The 16,084-nt window shown below is 44.8% G+C and overlaps 1 protein-coding gene across 2 annotated transcripts in view; it reads right to left on the bottom strand.

Annotated features, from left to right (window-relative positions):
• Positions 1 to 16,084, bottom strand: part of PRKCB (protein kinase C beta) — a 215,280-nt gene that overhangs the window by 74,613 nt on the left and 124,583 nt on the right. For both annotated transcript variants that reach the window (XM_083152923.1, XM_083152922.1), the window contains exon 4: positions 135 to 246. In XM_083152923.1, the coding sequence (XP_083009049.1) occupies positions 135 to 246 (112 nt within the window). The remainder of the gene's footprint in view (positions 1 to 134; positions 247 to 16,084) is intronic.

The following is a 16,084-nucleotide window of genomic DNA, read 5'->3' as shown; positions in this document are numbered from 1 at the left end:
TGCTGGAATGAAATATTCCAGTGAAAGGGGCAGGTGGGAGATCGCAGTATATATCACTCAGATACATGCTGTCCCTGCTCCGCCACATGGATCAGTAAAGGCGTCACAGGAGAATATATCAGATAAAATCTTACTTTCACATTTCATCCCTTGGTGAATGAGGCCGTACAACAGGGAGCCACAGTGGTCACAGAATGTCGGACTGGAATACGTGTGTATTTTAAACTTGTGTTTACTTCTGGGATCCTAAAGACAGAGAAAGAAAAACAGAACAAAAAATAAAACTGTAAATAAATGAGATAATTCTCATGGTCACAATGTTACATCATTACACCTCTATTACGTAACACAGCAGTGCACAGTGAATACGTTGTCGTCACTTCATTCAATAAAGTCTGCTTCATCTGCACTATACGGGAAACGCCAACGTGAAGGTGGTCACATATTAATTCCATTCCACATCAGTCACAGAGCATCTGGCAGGAGAAGAAATGACACCATCTGCCAGGAGCCGGGCATCACCACAATCACACACTGGGCACTTAATAACGGATTCTCAATTACATGGGCAGAAGCTCCACAGAGTACACTGTGCTGCCAATTACCCAACCTCGCGCAGGTCCTTACATGACAGCCTGGACTTCATTAAAAAGCTCTTTGAAGGCTGTGATTGGAAGAGGTTTCAATTTCATTTTCATTTGGAAGAGAAGATAAGTTGCAGGCCGGACTCTTAAAGCGTCCAGGAACATATTGTGCACCCGGGGATGGAGGGAAGGGACACACACATTCAGGACTGATCGCTGGGTACATTTTGCAAAAATCTAAAATTGCAGTGTAAAAATAAAGCAGCCAGTATTTATTCTGCGCAGAAACAAAATAACTCCGCCACATCTAGCTCTCTCTGCTCATGTTACATCTGCCCCACCTGCAGTGCACATGGCTTTGTCCACTTGCTAACAAGGGTAAAGCAACAAGGGAAACGACACCAGACTGAACGCCCCCCCCCCCTCCCCACCTTGCGTATCCCCACGCTTACACATCCACTCGCATGCTGCCGCACAATTTTTCACCCGTTCGCAGATAAATGTCCGTCAAAACGGACTTTTATCCTGAATTCGGGGCGGGCACTGACGCCGAGCAGGCATCAATACACCTGCATTCGTAGGGGGAACCATAAAACACTGGGCTTTCCACTGCTCCACCTTCCCTCCCCTGAAAGAACGACCACTGTGGCGAGTGTGATACTCCCCAAAGGCGTTCCCACAGGGGTTTACACATGTACAGACACCCACCATCGACAACGGGGCCGAATTTGCTGCTTGCCGAAATGTTCCCTGCGATCAGGTCTGAATTAGGCGCAGTGTCTGCAGAAACAATTTAGCTCTGTATCAGGCTTACGCAACTTGCACCGCTCTACCTGCTGTAGAACTACATGTCCCAGAATGAGGCTCCAGCCTTCCCCAAGAAAGCCGCTAAGCCAAGGCTGCATATGACCGACAGGATTCACATGTACAGATAGAGCGATCCTCATTGAGCCCTTTAATAGGATTAATTGAGCCAGAGCTGTTGGACGTAATCATATGCTAATCCCCTACTGTATTGTTCTATGTTTTGTATTGCTTCTGAGAAAATTAGGTCTTGTTGAGCCATGGCTCTCCAGAGAAGGCTAGCTGAAGAAGGCTCCATCTGTAAGGAGCCCGTCTTATCTTATGGTTTAGTGACTATAGCAAAAAAGTCTATACAGCACCATTGTCCCATTCATATATAGGGATCAAACATGCGTCCAGTTTGTAAATAGACCGCCCAGGTTCAGCGATAAAACCACATCATCCATCACCCCGCAGACAGATACTTCCGTCTCCATGTTTCGTTGCTGTGAAAATTGCTGCGTATTGCTATGCTGAGCAAACATCCAAACAATCTGTAACCCCCTCCTGTCCCAGAGAGAGAACAGAGGGGGAGAGGTATCAAACCTTCAACATAGGACAGGGGCCCATAGCAATCCATCAGCATCCACTGTAGCTATCATTTCTGCAGAATGTACTAAGAAAATGATAGCTCAAAGAAGTTGTTGCTCTGGGGCAACATCTTCAGCTTTCCTCTCTAGAAGATTTGAGACATCTCCCCCACAGTACCGCTAAACAACAGTTCTACCCAGCTCCCAAATACATCCTGTTTGTTTTGATAAGCGCCCACCAACCACACACCGTTCACGTTCCCCCCTGGTCTGCCTTGACTTCGAAAGTCAAAAAAGTTTTGACTCTACGCTCACCGTGCAAGGAAAAGACTAGTATAGCAATCAAAGGGAAAGCACGCCTCCACCAGCACGGCATCGTCCACCCTTGCTGGGAATTAAATGGTTAACCCTTTGACTGCCAAGCGAATTTGTCAAAATAGGTGTGAAAATTGCCAAGCATACATTTTCATTCATCATATTGACCTGTAATGTTTACCTTATATAGGAAAATAGATCCCCACCACAAGCCGGTTGAAGTCGGTCAACTCTCTTACAGATTCGCTGACCGATCAGTCATACTACACGAAGGACCATCAATCTGTGATGAGCCTTTGGAAGCGCACAGAAGCGTACACTGCAATAGTCACCCAATTTATCACAGTGTTGCAAAGAAAATCCCTCAATGTCTGATCAACGCGCGCCATAGAATGAGTGTATGATCCCAAGTCTCCAGAGTAAATCTACAATTTGCTCCACTTGATAACCTTAACCAAAGTGATTTTTCTTATGGGGTCTATAAACCTGTCTCCCCTCCCCCCCCCCCCCCCCCCCCACACACACACAAAACCACGCTCCAGTCCCCACATTGAAAGCTATATAAGTAAAGGGGTCGATTACTACTGAGCGCATATACAACGCGATCTGTGCGGTATTTTACTGCCCACAATCGCATTGCAATATGCGATCCTTTTGGCGATATGTAACGGGTGTTTTCAAGGAATTAGCTGCAAATAAAGATAAACGGGACTTTACTATATCGCTGCAAGTTTGGGGTTTCCAATATAGTTGTTGAATTGAGAGCAGCAGGCAAGTGTCTAAGGGCAGAAGCGGCCAGGAGCCGGCACTCTCCCTTCACAGTAAGTGTATTACACTCGGTTCTCTCTAGTTTATAATAAACGTAACCATCTATACTATAGCGCTGTCATTTACTCAGATTCTGTCTGAAGAGGCGTCCGTCATTCCTTCACGTAGCATCACACTGATATTAGACAATGCAAGGCATCAGCATAAAGTGATTGATTATTAGCTTGCACATTTGGCACACCAGCCAGTTACAGGACAATGCTGGCCTCAGGGGTGCTCATGGTAAAAGGAGCAGTTCTTCCTTGTTTAGGAGGATTTGGAGCACTTGTCATCCTCCCTCGCATGTGCCTAGGAGATTTACATTCTCTCCTAGGCACACGCCGGAGAATGGATGGCTGAGGGAGTTTCCCTGGAAGCCAGTGGCACATACATTTTACTACATGCCGTTAAAAGGAATAGAACAGAACACCCCCTATGGTTGTCCGCCCACTTAAACTTACTGATGGAGAATTGACATCCAGTAGTAACCAAATTACTATGGTCATGAGAAACTTTTATAAATCTCTGTATCAAGCCCTTTCATCAGATCCCTCAGCCTCCTCATCATTTTGGGAGCACCTCCCTCCGCCTGCGATCTATAGATCTTCCGACGATGCACTACTATCCCCAATCACAAAGAAATCCCTATGGGAAATGCTGGACCTAAAGAAGGAAAAGCCCCAGGCAGCTTCACTGACTAATTTTATAAATTCCTATCCCCGCGTATAGTTCCCTTCTTGACATTGGTTTTTAACTACATTCTCGACAATGATGTGATCCCTCAATGTTTTAATTCTGCTATATTTATTTAAAGTTCTTCCCAAAAAGGGATTTAAGCAATCCTGGTTCCTACAGACCCATCTCTTTACTTAATATAGATTAAAAGATACTTACCAAAATACATGTTCTCCTTCATATTATTCATCCGGATCAGGCAGGTTTGTCCAGCCCCAGCAAAACTCCTCAAACCCCCCCCCCCGTCACTCCTCTTCCCCCTCCCCCTCATCTCTGCTCCAGGTCCGGGATCGTACTCTGCTCCGGGCCATGCCACCGGCGCAGCCTTAGTATGTAATGGGTGGCAGGCTCGGGGATGTTTGGGGCAGCTCGGGAGAACTCGGGCCCCCGAACTCCCGAGTCCCTCCGAACATCCCCGAGCCTGCTGCCTACTTGTACAACTAATGGCGGCGGGGACAGGGGAGCTCCAGCCGGCGTATGATCATACGCCGGAGAGGTGAGGCTAAGTGATGGGAGGGGAGAGGAGGTGGGGGGAGCCCGGACAGGAGATGCGCCAGTGGTGCACACCTGGACACCACTGGCGCACACCGTCTTCTTAGTGGTATGCCCAGAAATTTTCCGGGAATACCACTCAAGTGGTTAATATTAGGATAGTTTTATCTGCTATTTATTAAACTAATATGTCTGCGTCTACTGTCCTGTCGGCAATTTTGACGATAGATGCCGAGAAGGCATTTGGCATGGTGTACCCTTATGCTACCCTATTTTGATATATTTCAGATTGGTTAGTAACCAAAAACACCTATACCATTGTAGACATTGATGATGCTCTAAACCACCCTTACACCACCAATGCACTTGTACACACCCCTGAGGGTCTCATCCCACCTGCTGTATTGCTAAATCCATTGTTTTGTGACACTTACTGTGCGTGGCTGAACATCAACAAGACATTCAAACGCAAACCCCGGTATTACTAATAGTATCTCCCTATGGGGCAATCCAGATTTTATCCCAGGTATGGAAAACCGGATCTATACTCAACTCCGTCATATAGGTATCAGAGCCACATCCGATGTCTTTGACCCAGGAGGCAAACTACTCACATTCAATGATTTTAAAGACAAATTTAATCTGCCCAACCAATGCCTCTTTGCATATTTTCAAATTAGACACTATGGGGGAAATTTACTAAAGGAAATTTGTAAAAAAAAATAGGTGTATTTGTATCCAGAAATACACTTTTTTGACATTTACTATCCCAAAAATATGGCAATTTGTATTCATATTGATGTGCTATCAATACGAATTGCCGTATTTTCGGGATAGTACAGTAAGGGGGAAATTTACTAAAGGAAATTTGTAAAAAATTAGGTGTATTTATATCCAGAAATACACTTATTTTTGACATTTACTATCCCAAAAATACGGCAATTCGTATTCGTATTGATAGCACATCAATACGAATACGAATTACCGTATTTTCGGGATAGTAAATGTCAAAAATAAGTGTATTTCTGGATATAAATACACCTAATTTTTTACAAATTTCCTTTAGTAAATTTCCCCCTAAATGTCAAAAATAAGTGTATTTCTGGATACAAATACACCTATTTTTTTAACAAATTTCCTTTAGTAAATTTCCCCCTATATAAATTCACTTCATCCGTCTGGCTGAATATGGCCTCAAATAGATCTCATGCAAAAACTTTCAAACCGGTTGAATAGACTCCCCTACCAAACCCGCTACTTATATTCTGAACTCTTATCTCCCGTTTCAAAAAAATATGTGGACTCGCATTGTTGTTGCGTGGAACCGTGACCTCCCACCTGTCTCCTCCCCCTTCATTATCATTTGCCTATTATGAAGAAATGACATTCCTCCTATTTACTGGAAGTACAAAATAAATTTATCCACTGTGCATATTTCTGACAAACACTGCGCAAACACTTTATCTCAGAAGAGTTGGGGTTATGGCCCAAGTGTCAATCCATCTCCCCTTCTTATTTCCACCAATGGTGGGAACGTGGTACAAATGGGTTCATTTTCTTAATATTACCTTTCACACTACTCTTATTTTAGACCCTTATGCTTTATTATTTGCGAACTTTACAAATTGTATATGTTGGATAAGAAAGGACTGCTGATAAGTTAATAATAATTGTCACGGTTGCAAAGAAAGAGAATTTAAAACATTGGATAACATCTTCCACTCTCTTGACCGGACAAGTTCAAAATATTGTTATAGTTATTATTCTTTGATAGACAGACCACATTACCTGACATTGAACAAGGTGTGTTGATTTTTTTTTTTACAATAAACGGGGGCTTTATATTGACTTGTTACAGTATGTTCTACTTTAAAAACCCAGATTTCAGATATGGGATGACACAGACTGGTGGCACTACAGACAATTATCCAACGTTCACTAATATGGTCATGCTCGATGGCTTGTCTACTGTTTACCTCAGCGCATTACGCTACCATATGACCTACATTGTTGACTTTGATAGAATTTTATTTCCCCTTCCTCTACCCCACCTCAGGTTTTCAAACAAAATACCCCAATCATCATAAATGGGCCTGATCTTGGAACATAGAGCTAACTTGGGAGACTTAAACGTCATACAGTAGTTGTTCTCTGCATGCTAAGATCTGAGTCTTCACTTCCGTTCTCACTTAGGCCAAAACCAAGGACACTGACCAAGCGGCCAGGACATTGTAATAGGTTAGCCCTAAAACAAACTACTAAACCACCCAACCAAAACCTGAAAGGATTACGACATCTGATGGAGCAGGACAGAATATCTGGTCAATGATTGGTTCCCCCTCTAGGTTTAGCCAACGTTAGGAACTTTCACATCATCAATTTATGGGGAAAGTTTTTACCCAATCAAATCCCATGGGAAAGATGTAATAGAAATAAACGTCAGGTCTGGACGGAGCACCCTACTAGTGACATCACGTTTTTGAACACTCGGAAGGTACATGGGGTGCAGTAAATGGATCAGTATGTAGCAAAGGCAGATTCGTGGTGTTAAGGGGCCTGATTCAGACCTGATTGCAGATAACGGAGGTAGTTGTCCACCGCCCATAGGGTTGTAGGCAGCAAAGGGTCCATACTCCAAACTTATTTTCTATTGCTATTTACCCTCTCGAATGCAAATGATATGCATGCGCAGTCACTTCATAATTGCTTGATTTGCAAACTCTCTAACTAGCGGTCAAGTCTGAATTAGGCACTGCAGAGATGGTATGAAAACATTCTGATCTTAGGCCGCTGAATTCAGTCTATAAAGCGCATATTGGGCAGCCATAATACCTACAGAGCTGTGCGACGTTCTAGAGTTACTGCGCCGTGCTCAGCTTCCAGTGTCATCCAATGTGCATCTCATGCAGTGTGAAAATCCACCTAATATTCATTAAAATGTGTAACAATGAAATATACATCAGTGGCAACCTAACTGCAATCACATATGAAGCTCTGCAACCAATGGCAGTCATAAATTATGGAGGAATCCATTTGTGCAATGGTTTTAGCGCAAGGTCAATGACCCCCTTTGCTGCCTACAACACTACTATGGCATTTATTGGAAGCAAGGGGTAAATGAAAGGATTTCCCCAGGAATATGTAAGAAAAAACTGATGGTCATTTGACTGGAGAATCAATGCAGGTAGCAAGACGGACTGCGTATCCACACATATAGGAAATGATGACCAACCATTGGCACAGAAAGGGTTTCTTCTATATTCAAGACACATTACTAAAGAAATGCATCTTCAGAAGCAGCCAAGTCCTTAATACAGTTTCCATGTAAGGTCAACGCTTCCCAGCCATAGCGAGGATATCCGTTAAATTATGGACCAGATTCCCGGAGGACGGGAGAGCGTACAATCGATCTATGGTTTGTGTCCACCTTTACCCCTTAGACATCATCACGCAGCGAGAATGAATTCCAGCCTGAAGTGTGAACGTAGGCAGCCCTGATACAGCAGTGATTCATCAGCCAGGCACAGAGATGTCCTCACTCTGCTCTGCAGATACGCACACATTCATGTCCGCGCCAATAGTTCTAACTGTTCTAGAATAGTTCCTGTTAACCCTTTGTAGCCTGCATTGCTGTAACATGCCATGTGCCCCTCCCTGGCCAAAGGTAGTGGCTCATCCACTACAGTGCCAAGAATGATGATCTTTCCTACATCCTTTTGCATCATCCATACCCCCAGAAACAATTGAGACAGTGCTCTGTCTAACTTCTTTCTGTGCTTCTAAGCCAGAACTTTATAGGTAGAGAACAATTACCACTGCCCATGAAATGACAGAGGGGTTGTCAGGTCAACATGCAAAAGGTCGACACATCAAAAAGTTCGACATGTTGAAAAGGTCAACGTGGAAAAGATTGATCTTTTGTGTACTTGCCATGCTTCAGGCACAGTGCCTCACTAAGCACACTATTATATTCTCCCTCTACGCCCACTGGGCAGGGATGGCTCCAGGCACGTTCCATAGGAGCGGCCGTGCTGGGCACCACCCTTGAGGGGCACCCTGGAGCCAGCCCGGTCTGCAGCAAAACTGAAGCAGTCTGAAAGCCAGGCAGAGAGCGTCTGGTTGCCCGGCTGTTTCCAGAGCAGTCGGCAGCAGCACAATTGAGCCAGTGTGACAGCAGGGCAGAGAGCGGTGGGCTGCTTGTAATGGGTCCGCGGCTATTTGAAATCTCATGCCAGGTCGCCAGCCAATAGGAGCTCTCAGCCCGGTTTGTTCAATGCACCCGCTGCTGACCCCGCCTGGGCTGGCTCTCTCATGAGAACAAGCATAAAACCTCCTTGGTAATATCCATAAAAAAAAAACACCTTGGAATTGAGCATGAAGCCCCTGGCACTGAGCATGCAGGTAAGTGGCATTATATGTAATGGGCCGTTTTGCAAATAAAATGTATTGTAACAGAAAAAGCTGCACGCAATGGTGCTGGTCACGTGACTTGTAACACATGTATGATAGATGTGGATACATCTGTACATGAGGATAAAGCACGGAAAGCTTTATAGTCCTCCTAGTCACCACCAAGCAATATTCCAAACATAAAACTTCAAGGTAAAGAAACATTGTTAAAAGAACAATAGAAAATAGGTTTTTTTTGACAATCACAAGTGCGCGATTAAATACACAGTGCAGCTAGAAAAAGTACACCATAAAGGACAATAGTTAACACCAAAAACAATCAAAATTTACAAATCTATATAATAAGATGAAGAGTGTGTGTGCGTGTGTCTGTTGGCACTCGGAGCCACCAAATTCAGCAACAAGGTACCTCTGGACCTGGTGGTGTGCACCTGGAATACGTTTTTGCAAATTTCACTAAAATTTAAAAAACAGCAAGGTTTAATTTGCCTTAATTGATGATCTTCAAAAACAAAAAGATCGATGATCTGGGAAACCTGATTTCATTGCTGGCATTGAGTATGAATACAAAACACATTCGACCATTATGGTGAAGGCTTTAAACAATTGGGAATACTTGGGGATATGTATTATATATATATGTGGTATGGAAGCCTGGCACTCCTATGCCAACAGGGGGTGGCTGTAGTATTTGGCCCGGGTGCCAGCCTGGGGAGTGTTAGTCCCCTATGTACATGACATGACATGACACTGTGTCCTGAAGACGGGAGCATTCCCGAAACGGCGTAGGCACGCTACATTACAAAATTTCCACACAGCCCCGGAGTGGCGCCTTCCTTCCTATCGGCATATATATAAATATATATATATATATATATATACATACATACATACACGATTCAGACTGCTAACACTGCACAGGAAGGAGCTCCAGTTTAAAGGCTTATACATTTATTTGAAGCCTTGCATCTGGATCTGCATCTTTATATCATTGATTGGTGTTTTTAAAAGCCTTTTTTATCTGGAAGACTTTCAATAGACCTAAAACTTGATGGCTGCATTTAATTTAGCCCAGTAATCATGGAATGCGATTTAAAACTAACTAATTAGGTTTATACCACACTATAATAACAGGATGTATTACTTTATCTGATAAAAATCCCATATCACTCTTAAGGGAATACCACTTTATTGTATTGGACACTTTACAGCGATAGGAACCTGATCCAACCTATTGGGAGATTTGTACAATCCCCTGATGAAGTCACTGTTGACGAAACGCGTTGGGGTTCTCTGTATTGTTGACATCTCAAGAAAACTTTTTAATAAACACACCCAGAGGATGATGAACGTCTCTTCTTACTTTGCTGGAGATTGTGAATAATTCCTGTAAATTGTGTAATATTTGACAATTGTTGTAGGCACCAGATCACTATTGGGTCATAGAGAATTTTATATATATATACAGTATATATATATATATATATATATATATATATATATACACAGTATATATATATATATATATATATATATATATATATATATATATATATATATATATATATATATATATATATATATATATATATATACTGCATCTCCCTTTTGATAGTGGACATCCAGGGTCAGGATGAACAAATTCTAAAAAAACACAGGAAGGGGTGCCTCAATATGCAGGTAAAACAAGAATTATTGGGAGACCATAGGAGAAGCTCCACATGGGAATAAAAGCATTGCTCGTACCATAAAAACAATCTCTGTGTGCTGGTTACCACAAGGCACATCTGCTCCTACCGCAGGCTCCGGAATCATATGGATACAGATGACCGATGACGCTGGGTTTGAGCCTCCAGGCAAAGTACTGTCGGAACATACATGTACGTACATACATACGGCACATCACACACACACACAGCACACTACACCCATATATTCGTAGCGCAGCTCACACACTTACACATTGGACAGATACACACAACACTACAGACACACTCACACACATAGCACACCACTCAAATTACAACACTCACTACACACCCATATACACTACAACACACACACACTAAAATCATACAACACACAAAAAATAAATGCATCATAGGTGCTACATCTCAGGAGTGAATGTGGAATTCATCAACACACACAAGCTATCAAGTCAGCAATGAAATCAGTTGTGGTGGTGGTGTTTGAAACACATCGCTCCTGTCATTGAGTATCAATGCAAACACATTCTAACATTATGGTGGTTTTAACAAATTACAATCTTGGGCCTTTGGCACAGCATAAGATGTAATTTTACAACCCCCAATGTTTTCCCGGGCAACGACAGGTGGCTCAGCTAGTCTATAAATATCGAGTGAAGAAATGGGGGTAATGGGTAAAGGGTGATAATAAAACTGTCATTTTTGTTTTATTAATGGATTTTAAGTTAATAGGAGCAATGTTCAATGGCTATTACATGGAATTACCTTTCATTAGAACAGCTGCCTTTATTTTTGTACAATTGAAATATTTGACAAAATCATTATTTTCCCTATAGGCATGATGCGCATCTTACACAAAATGCCCACTAGGTGGCAGTAATCTACAAGCATCTAAGATGCTTACTATGAAGGATGCTAGTTAGTGTACCTGCATTGGAGAAGTGTTGTCAATTGGTTCACAAAGCAGTAGTAAGATCATTAAAGCAGTAGGCTGTGCACCCCTCACATGCACACAGGGAGGCAGCCGTTTTGGCTGGTGATGCTTATATACGAACTTGTCGTCCAGGAGATGGGAAATAAATGAGAGTATCTTGATTAATCTGAGAAGTGGGTGAGAGCTCTACAGTGTCTGGGTATACATACAATGGTTATAGTATTTTATATCTACAGTGTCTAGGTCTACAACGAAAAGGTAAACAACTAAAAGGTCAATAGGGTCAAAAGGTTTTCATGTTTTTTGTGTCAGTGTACCGCTGTGCTCCCCATGCTTCGGGCATGGTGCCTCGCTGCACTCTTGCACCCTATTATAATCTAACTCTGTGCCCAAGTAATAATAAGTCGATTAAAAAAAAAATCATGAAAAACGTATGTCAACCTTTTCACCACGTCTGCCTTTTCACTGTCAACCAATATTTTGCCAACCTTTTGATTGTCTATCTAGACACTGTAAATCTAACGCCTGGATACCACATTCAATAGGTGGACATGCAATACAACACAAACAAAAGGTCGACATGCGATTTTTGAAGGGTTTTTATTTTTTAGGACTTTCAGATTTTACCATCCATGTGGACTGAAATCGCAAACGATAAAGTTTGCTGAGCAAAGCGAGGGTGTCCATGTTGTCAGGTGTCGACATTGACACCACAAAAATGTGAAACATGTACGTCAACCTTTTGACCATGTTGACTTATTGCATATCAACCTATTGTCTGTGTCGACCTATTGACACACCAGTCCTCAACATCTACCAACAGGCCATGTTTTCCAGGCCAACTGTGGATCAGTAAAATGTGACAGTTAGGAATGAGTGCAACACGTTTGAAAATGTGACCGTTAGTAATGACTGCACCTGTGCCCCAGCTAGGTGGTCTGGTAAACGTGACTTGTTGGTGGTTCTTGAGGACCGGATTGGCCACCCCAGTTGTAGACCATTCAATCTACACCAGATTAATCCATCGGTGTCAGGAAGTGAGTGGGACAATCAGTATAACACGCCACACGGCCAATCAGCATCTACTGATGTGTGCGCATGGCTTGTTCATGTAAATTGTGTCATGCCCCGCCCCCCTAAACCCCCCAATTGCAGGCAGTGCGGCAGGTTCCACAATCACGGTGAAAAAGGGGGGGTGAGCACCAAAGGAAAGTTTTAAATGTACATCTATCTTTTGAAGAAGTAGTTCCAATAAACCAGCTGTGTATTCAGACAAATGCATCTTCTCGGCTTGATTGTTACTGGCGAAAAAGTTTAAAGTTATCAGTGGTGGAACAATGTGGGTGTCCTGCATTGCGCTGCGGTTGATCTGAAGATGAGAGAACCCTGCAACCCGCCGTCAAGATTTACCTCTTTAATCCTTTTAAATTCATTCCAGCAGAGATCAGTGGTGTCCTGGCGCAGATGAGCGGTGATTAGCCTTTGTTACTAATCGCACAGGTCAGCCAGTGTAAGCTGCAGACTTCTGTGAACGTTAATTAAAGATTCTCCTAAAGCCTTTATTAGGCTGTCACCGAGCTATGTGGCAGGGGGACAGGCTGATCCGTGCAACGCTCCCGCACACTGGTGTCCTGGGTTTAGTTGAAGAGAAAGTGATGGACTTGCTTGAGGAAAAAATCATTTCCAAAAAAGCCTACAAACTATTATGAAAGTGGTAAATTAAAACAAACAAAATAAACAACTATTCAGCTGAGACAATACAAGACAGAGAACAGCAATTTTTACACCAGAATTAGGACAACCACCACACAGTCCCCTACATACTGCACAACCACCACACAGTCCCCCACATACTGCACAACCACCACACAGTCCCCTACATACTGCACAACCACCACACAGTCCCCTACATACTGCAGAACCACCACACAGTCCCCCACATACTGCACAACCACCACACAGTCCCCCACATACTGCACAACCACCACACAGTCCTCTACATACTGCACAACCACCACAGTCCCCCACATACTGCACAACCACCACAGTCCCCCACATACTGCACAACCACCACACAGTCCCCTACATACTGCACAACCACCACAGTCCCCCACATACTGCACAACCACCACACAGTCCCCCACATACTGCACAACCACCACACAGTCCCCCACATACTGCACAACCACCACACAGTCCTCTACATACTGCACAACCACCACAGTCCCCCACATACTGCACAACCACCACAGTCCCCCACATACTGCACAACCACCACACAGTCCCCCACATACTGCACAACCACCACACAGTCCCCCACATACTGCACAACCACCACACAGTCCTCTACATACTGCACAACCACCACAGTCCCCCACATACTGCACAACCACCACACAGTCCTCTACATACTGCACAACCACCACAGTCCCCCACATACTGCACAACCACCACACAGTCCCCTACATACTGCACAACCACCACAGTCCCCCACATACTGCACAACCACCACAGTCCCCCACATACTGCACAACCACCACACAGTCCCCCACATACTGCACAACCACCACACAGTCCCCCACATACTGCACAACCACCACACAGTCCCCCACATACTGCACAACCACCACACAGTCCCCCACATACTGCACAACCACCACACAGTCCTCTACATACTGCACAACCACCACAGTCCCCCACATACTGCACAACCACCACAGTCCCCCACATACTGCACAACCACCACACAGTCCCCCACATACTGCACAACCACCACACAGTCCCCCACATACTGCACAACCACCACACAGTCCCCCACATACTGCACAACCACCACACAGTCCCCTACATACTGCACAACCACCACACAGTCCCCCACATACTGCACAACCACCACGCAGTCCCCCACATACTGCACAACCACCACGCAGTCCCCTACATACTGCACAACCACCACGCAGTCCCCCACATACTGCACAACCACCACACAGTCCCCCACATACTGCACAACCACCACACAGTCCCCCACATACTGCATAACCACCACACAGTCCCCCACATACTGCACAACCACCACACAGTCCTCTACATACTGCACAACCACCACACAGTCCCCCACATACTGCACAACCACCACACAGTCCCCCACATACTGCACAACCACCACACAGTCCCCCACATACTGCACAACCACCACACAGTCCCCTACATACTGCACAACCACCACACAGTCCCCCACATACTGCACAACCACCACACAGTCCCCCACATACTGCACAACCACCACACAGTCCCCCACATACTGCACAACCACCACACAGTCCCCTACATACTGCACAACCGCCACACAGTCCCCCACATACTGCACAACCGCCACACAGTCCCCTACATACTGCACAACCGCCACACAGTCCCCCACATACTGCACAACCGCCACACAGTCCCCTACATACTGCACAACCGCCACACAGTCCCCCACCCCCATACAACCATCACACAGTCGCCCACCCCCATACAACCATCACACAGTCCCCCACCCCCATACAACCACCACACAGCCCCCCACCCCCATAAAACCACCACACAGCCCCCACCCCCATACAACCACCACACAGTCCCCACCCCCATACAACCACCACACCGCCCCCCCCCTCCCATACAACCACCACACAGTCCCCCCCCTCCCATACAACCACCACACAGTCCCCCTTCCATACAACCACCACTTTCCCTCCCATACAACCACCACACAGTCCCCCCTCCCATACAACCACCACACCGTCCCCCCCTCCCATACAACCACCACACCGTCCCCCCTCCCATACAACCACCACACCCCCCCCATACAACCACCACACCGCCCCCCCTCCCATACAACCACCGCACAGTCCCGTCCCCCCCCTCCCATACAACCACCACACAGTCAATCTCTTTCTCTGTTCATATTTTGAGTTTATGGGGTACATTTACTAAAGCTTCTAAAAATGATGGTGATGTTGCCCTTAAAAACTAGTCATATTCTATCTATTAGAATTTGATTGGTTGCTTTGGCCAACATTTACTCTCTTCATTTTTTTTTAGATGCTTCGGTTAATGTACCCCTGTGCCTCTGCCAAGTGTAACCCAGGACTGTTCTGCAATTATTGGATGGTACATGTCTAGTACACACCTGGGGACATACAGTAGGAATGGGATGGAGATAAAGAACAAGGGGGAGCGCGGAAATTGGGGGAAAACCCATTTCAATGAGACTGTTCCTATGTGTTGAACTTTATATCACTTCTACTCCACAGTTTTAAGAATAGAGAACTGCATTTCACTTCTCCAAAATGAGTTTCTTATACTAAGAGATTCAGGATGGTTTTTGCTTTTTTTTTGGCCATACTACTATTATTACATCGCTTTTAAAAAAGGGATGTGAAAATGCCCACAAAAAGTTCTGCACAGGATCAATGTCACGGGCACTCCAGCCAGGTTTTGTTTGCACACCACCCGGCACTATCCTGCTCCAGGAGCTGTAACAGACTGTAAGACATCCAGGTCTCCATCTCTACAGGAGGGTGTGCCAGATTACACTATCAATCCCCATCCCTAAGGCTGGTTTCACACACTCCGGCTCCTGCCGGACGGTGAAACCCCGCACGGCCAGGGAGCCGTGACGCACACATTAGTTGTGAAGTGAATGGACACTATTGTGTCGATTCACACGGGACGGCCACGGCCCGGCCG

The sequence above is a fragment of the Crinia signifera genome, chromosome 7 (genome assembly GCF_055691185.1).
Source record: "Crinia signifera chromosome 7, ASM5569118v1, whole genome shotgun sequence".
Taxonomy (NCBI): Eukaryota; Metazoa; Chordata; class Amphibia; order Anura; family Myobatrachidae; genus Crinia; species Crinia signifera.
This window is presented reverse-complemented; position numbering and strand designations above follow the sequence as displayed.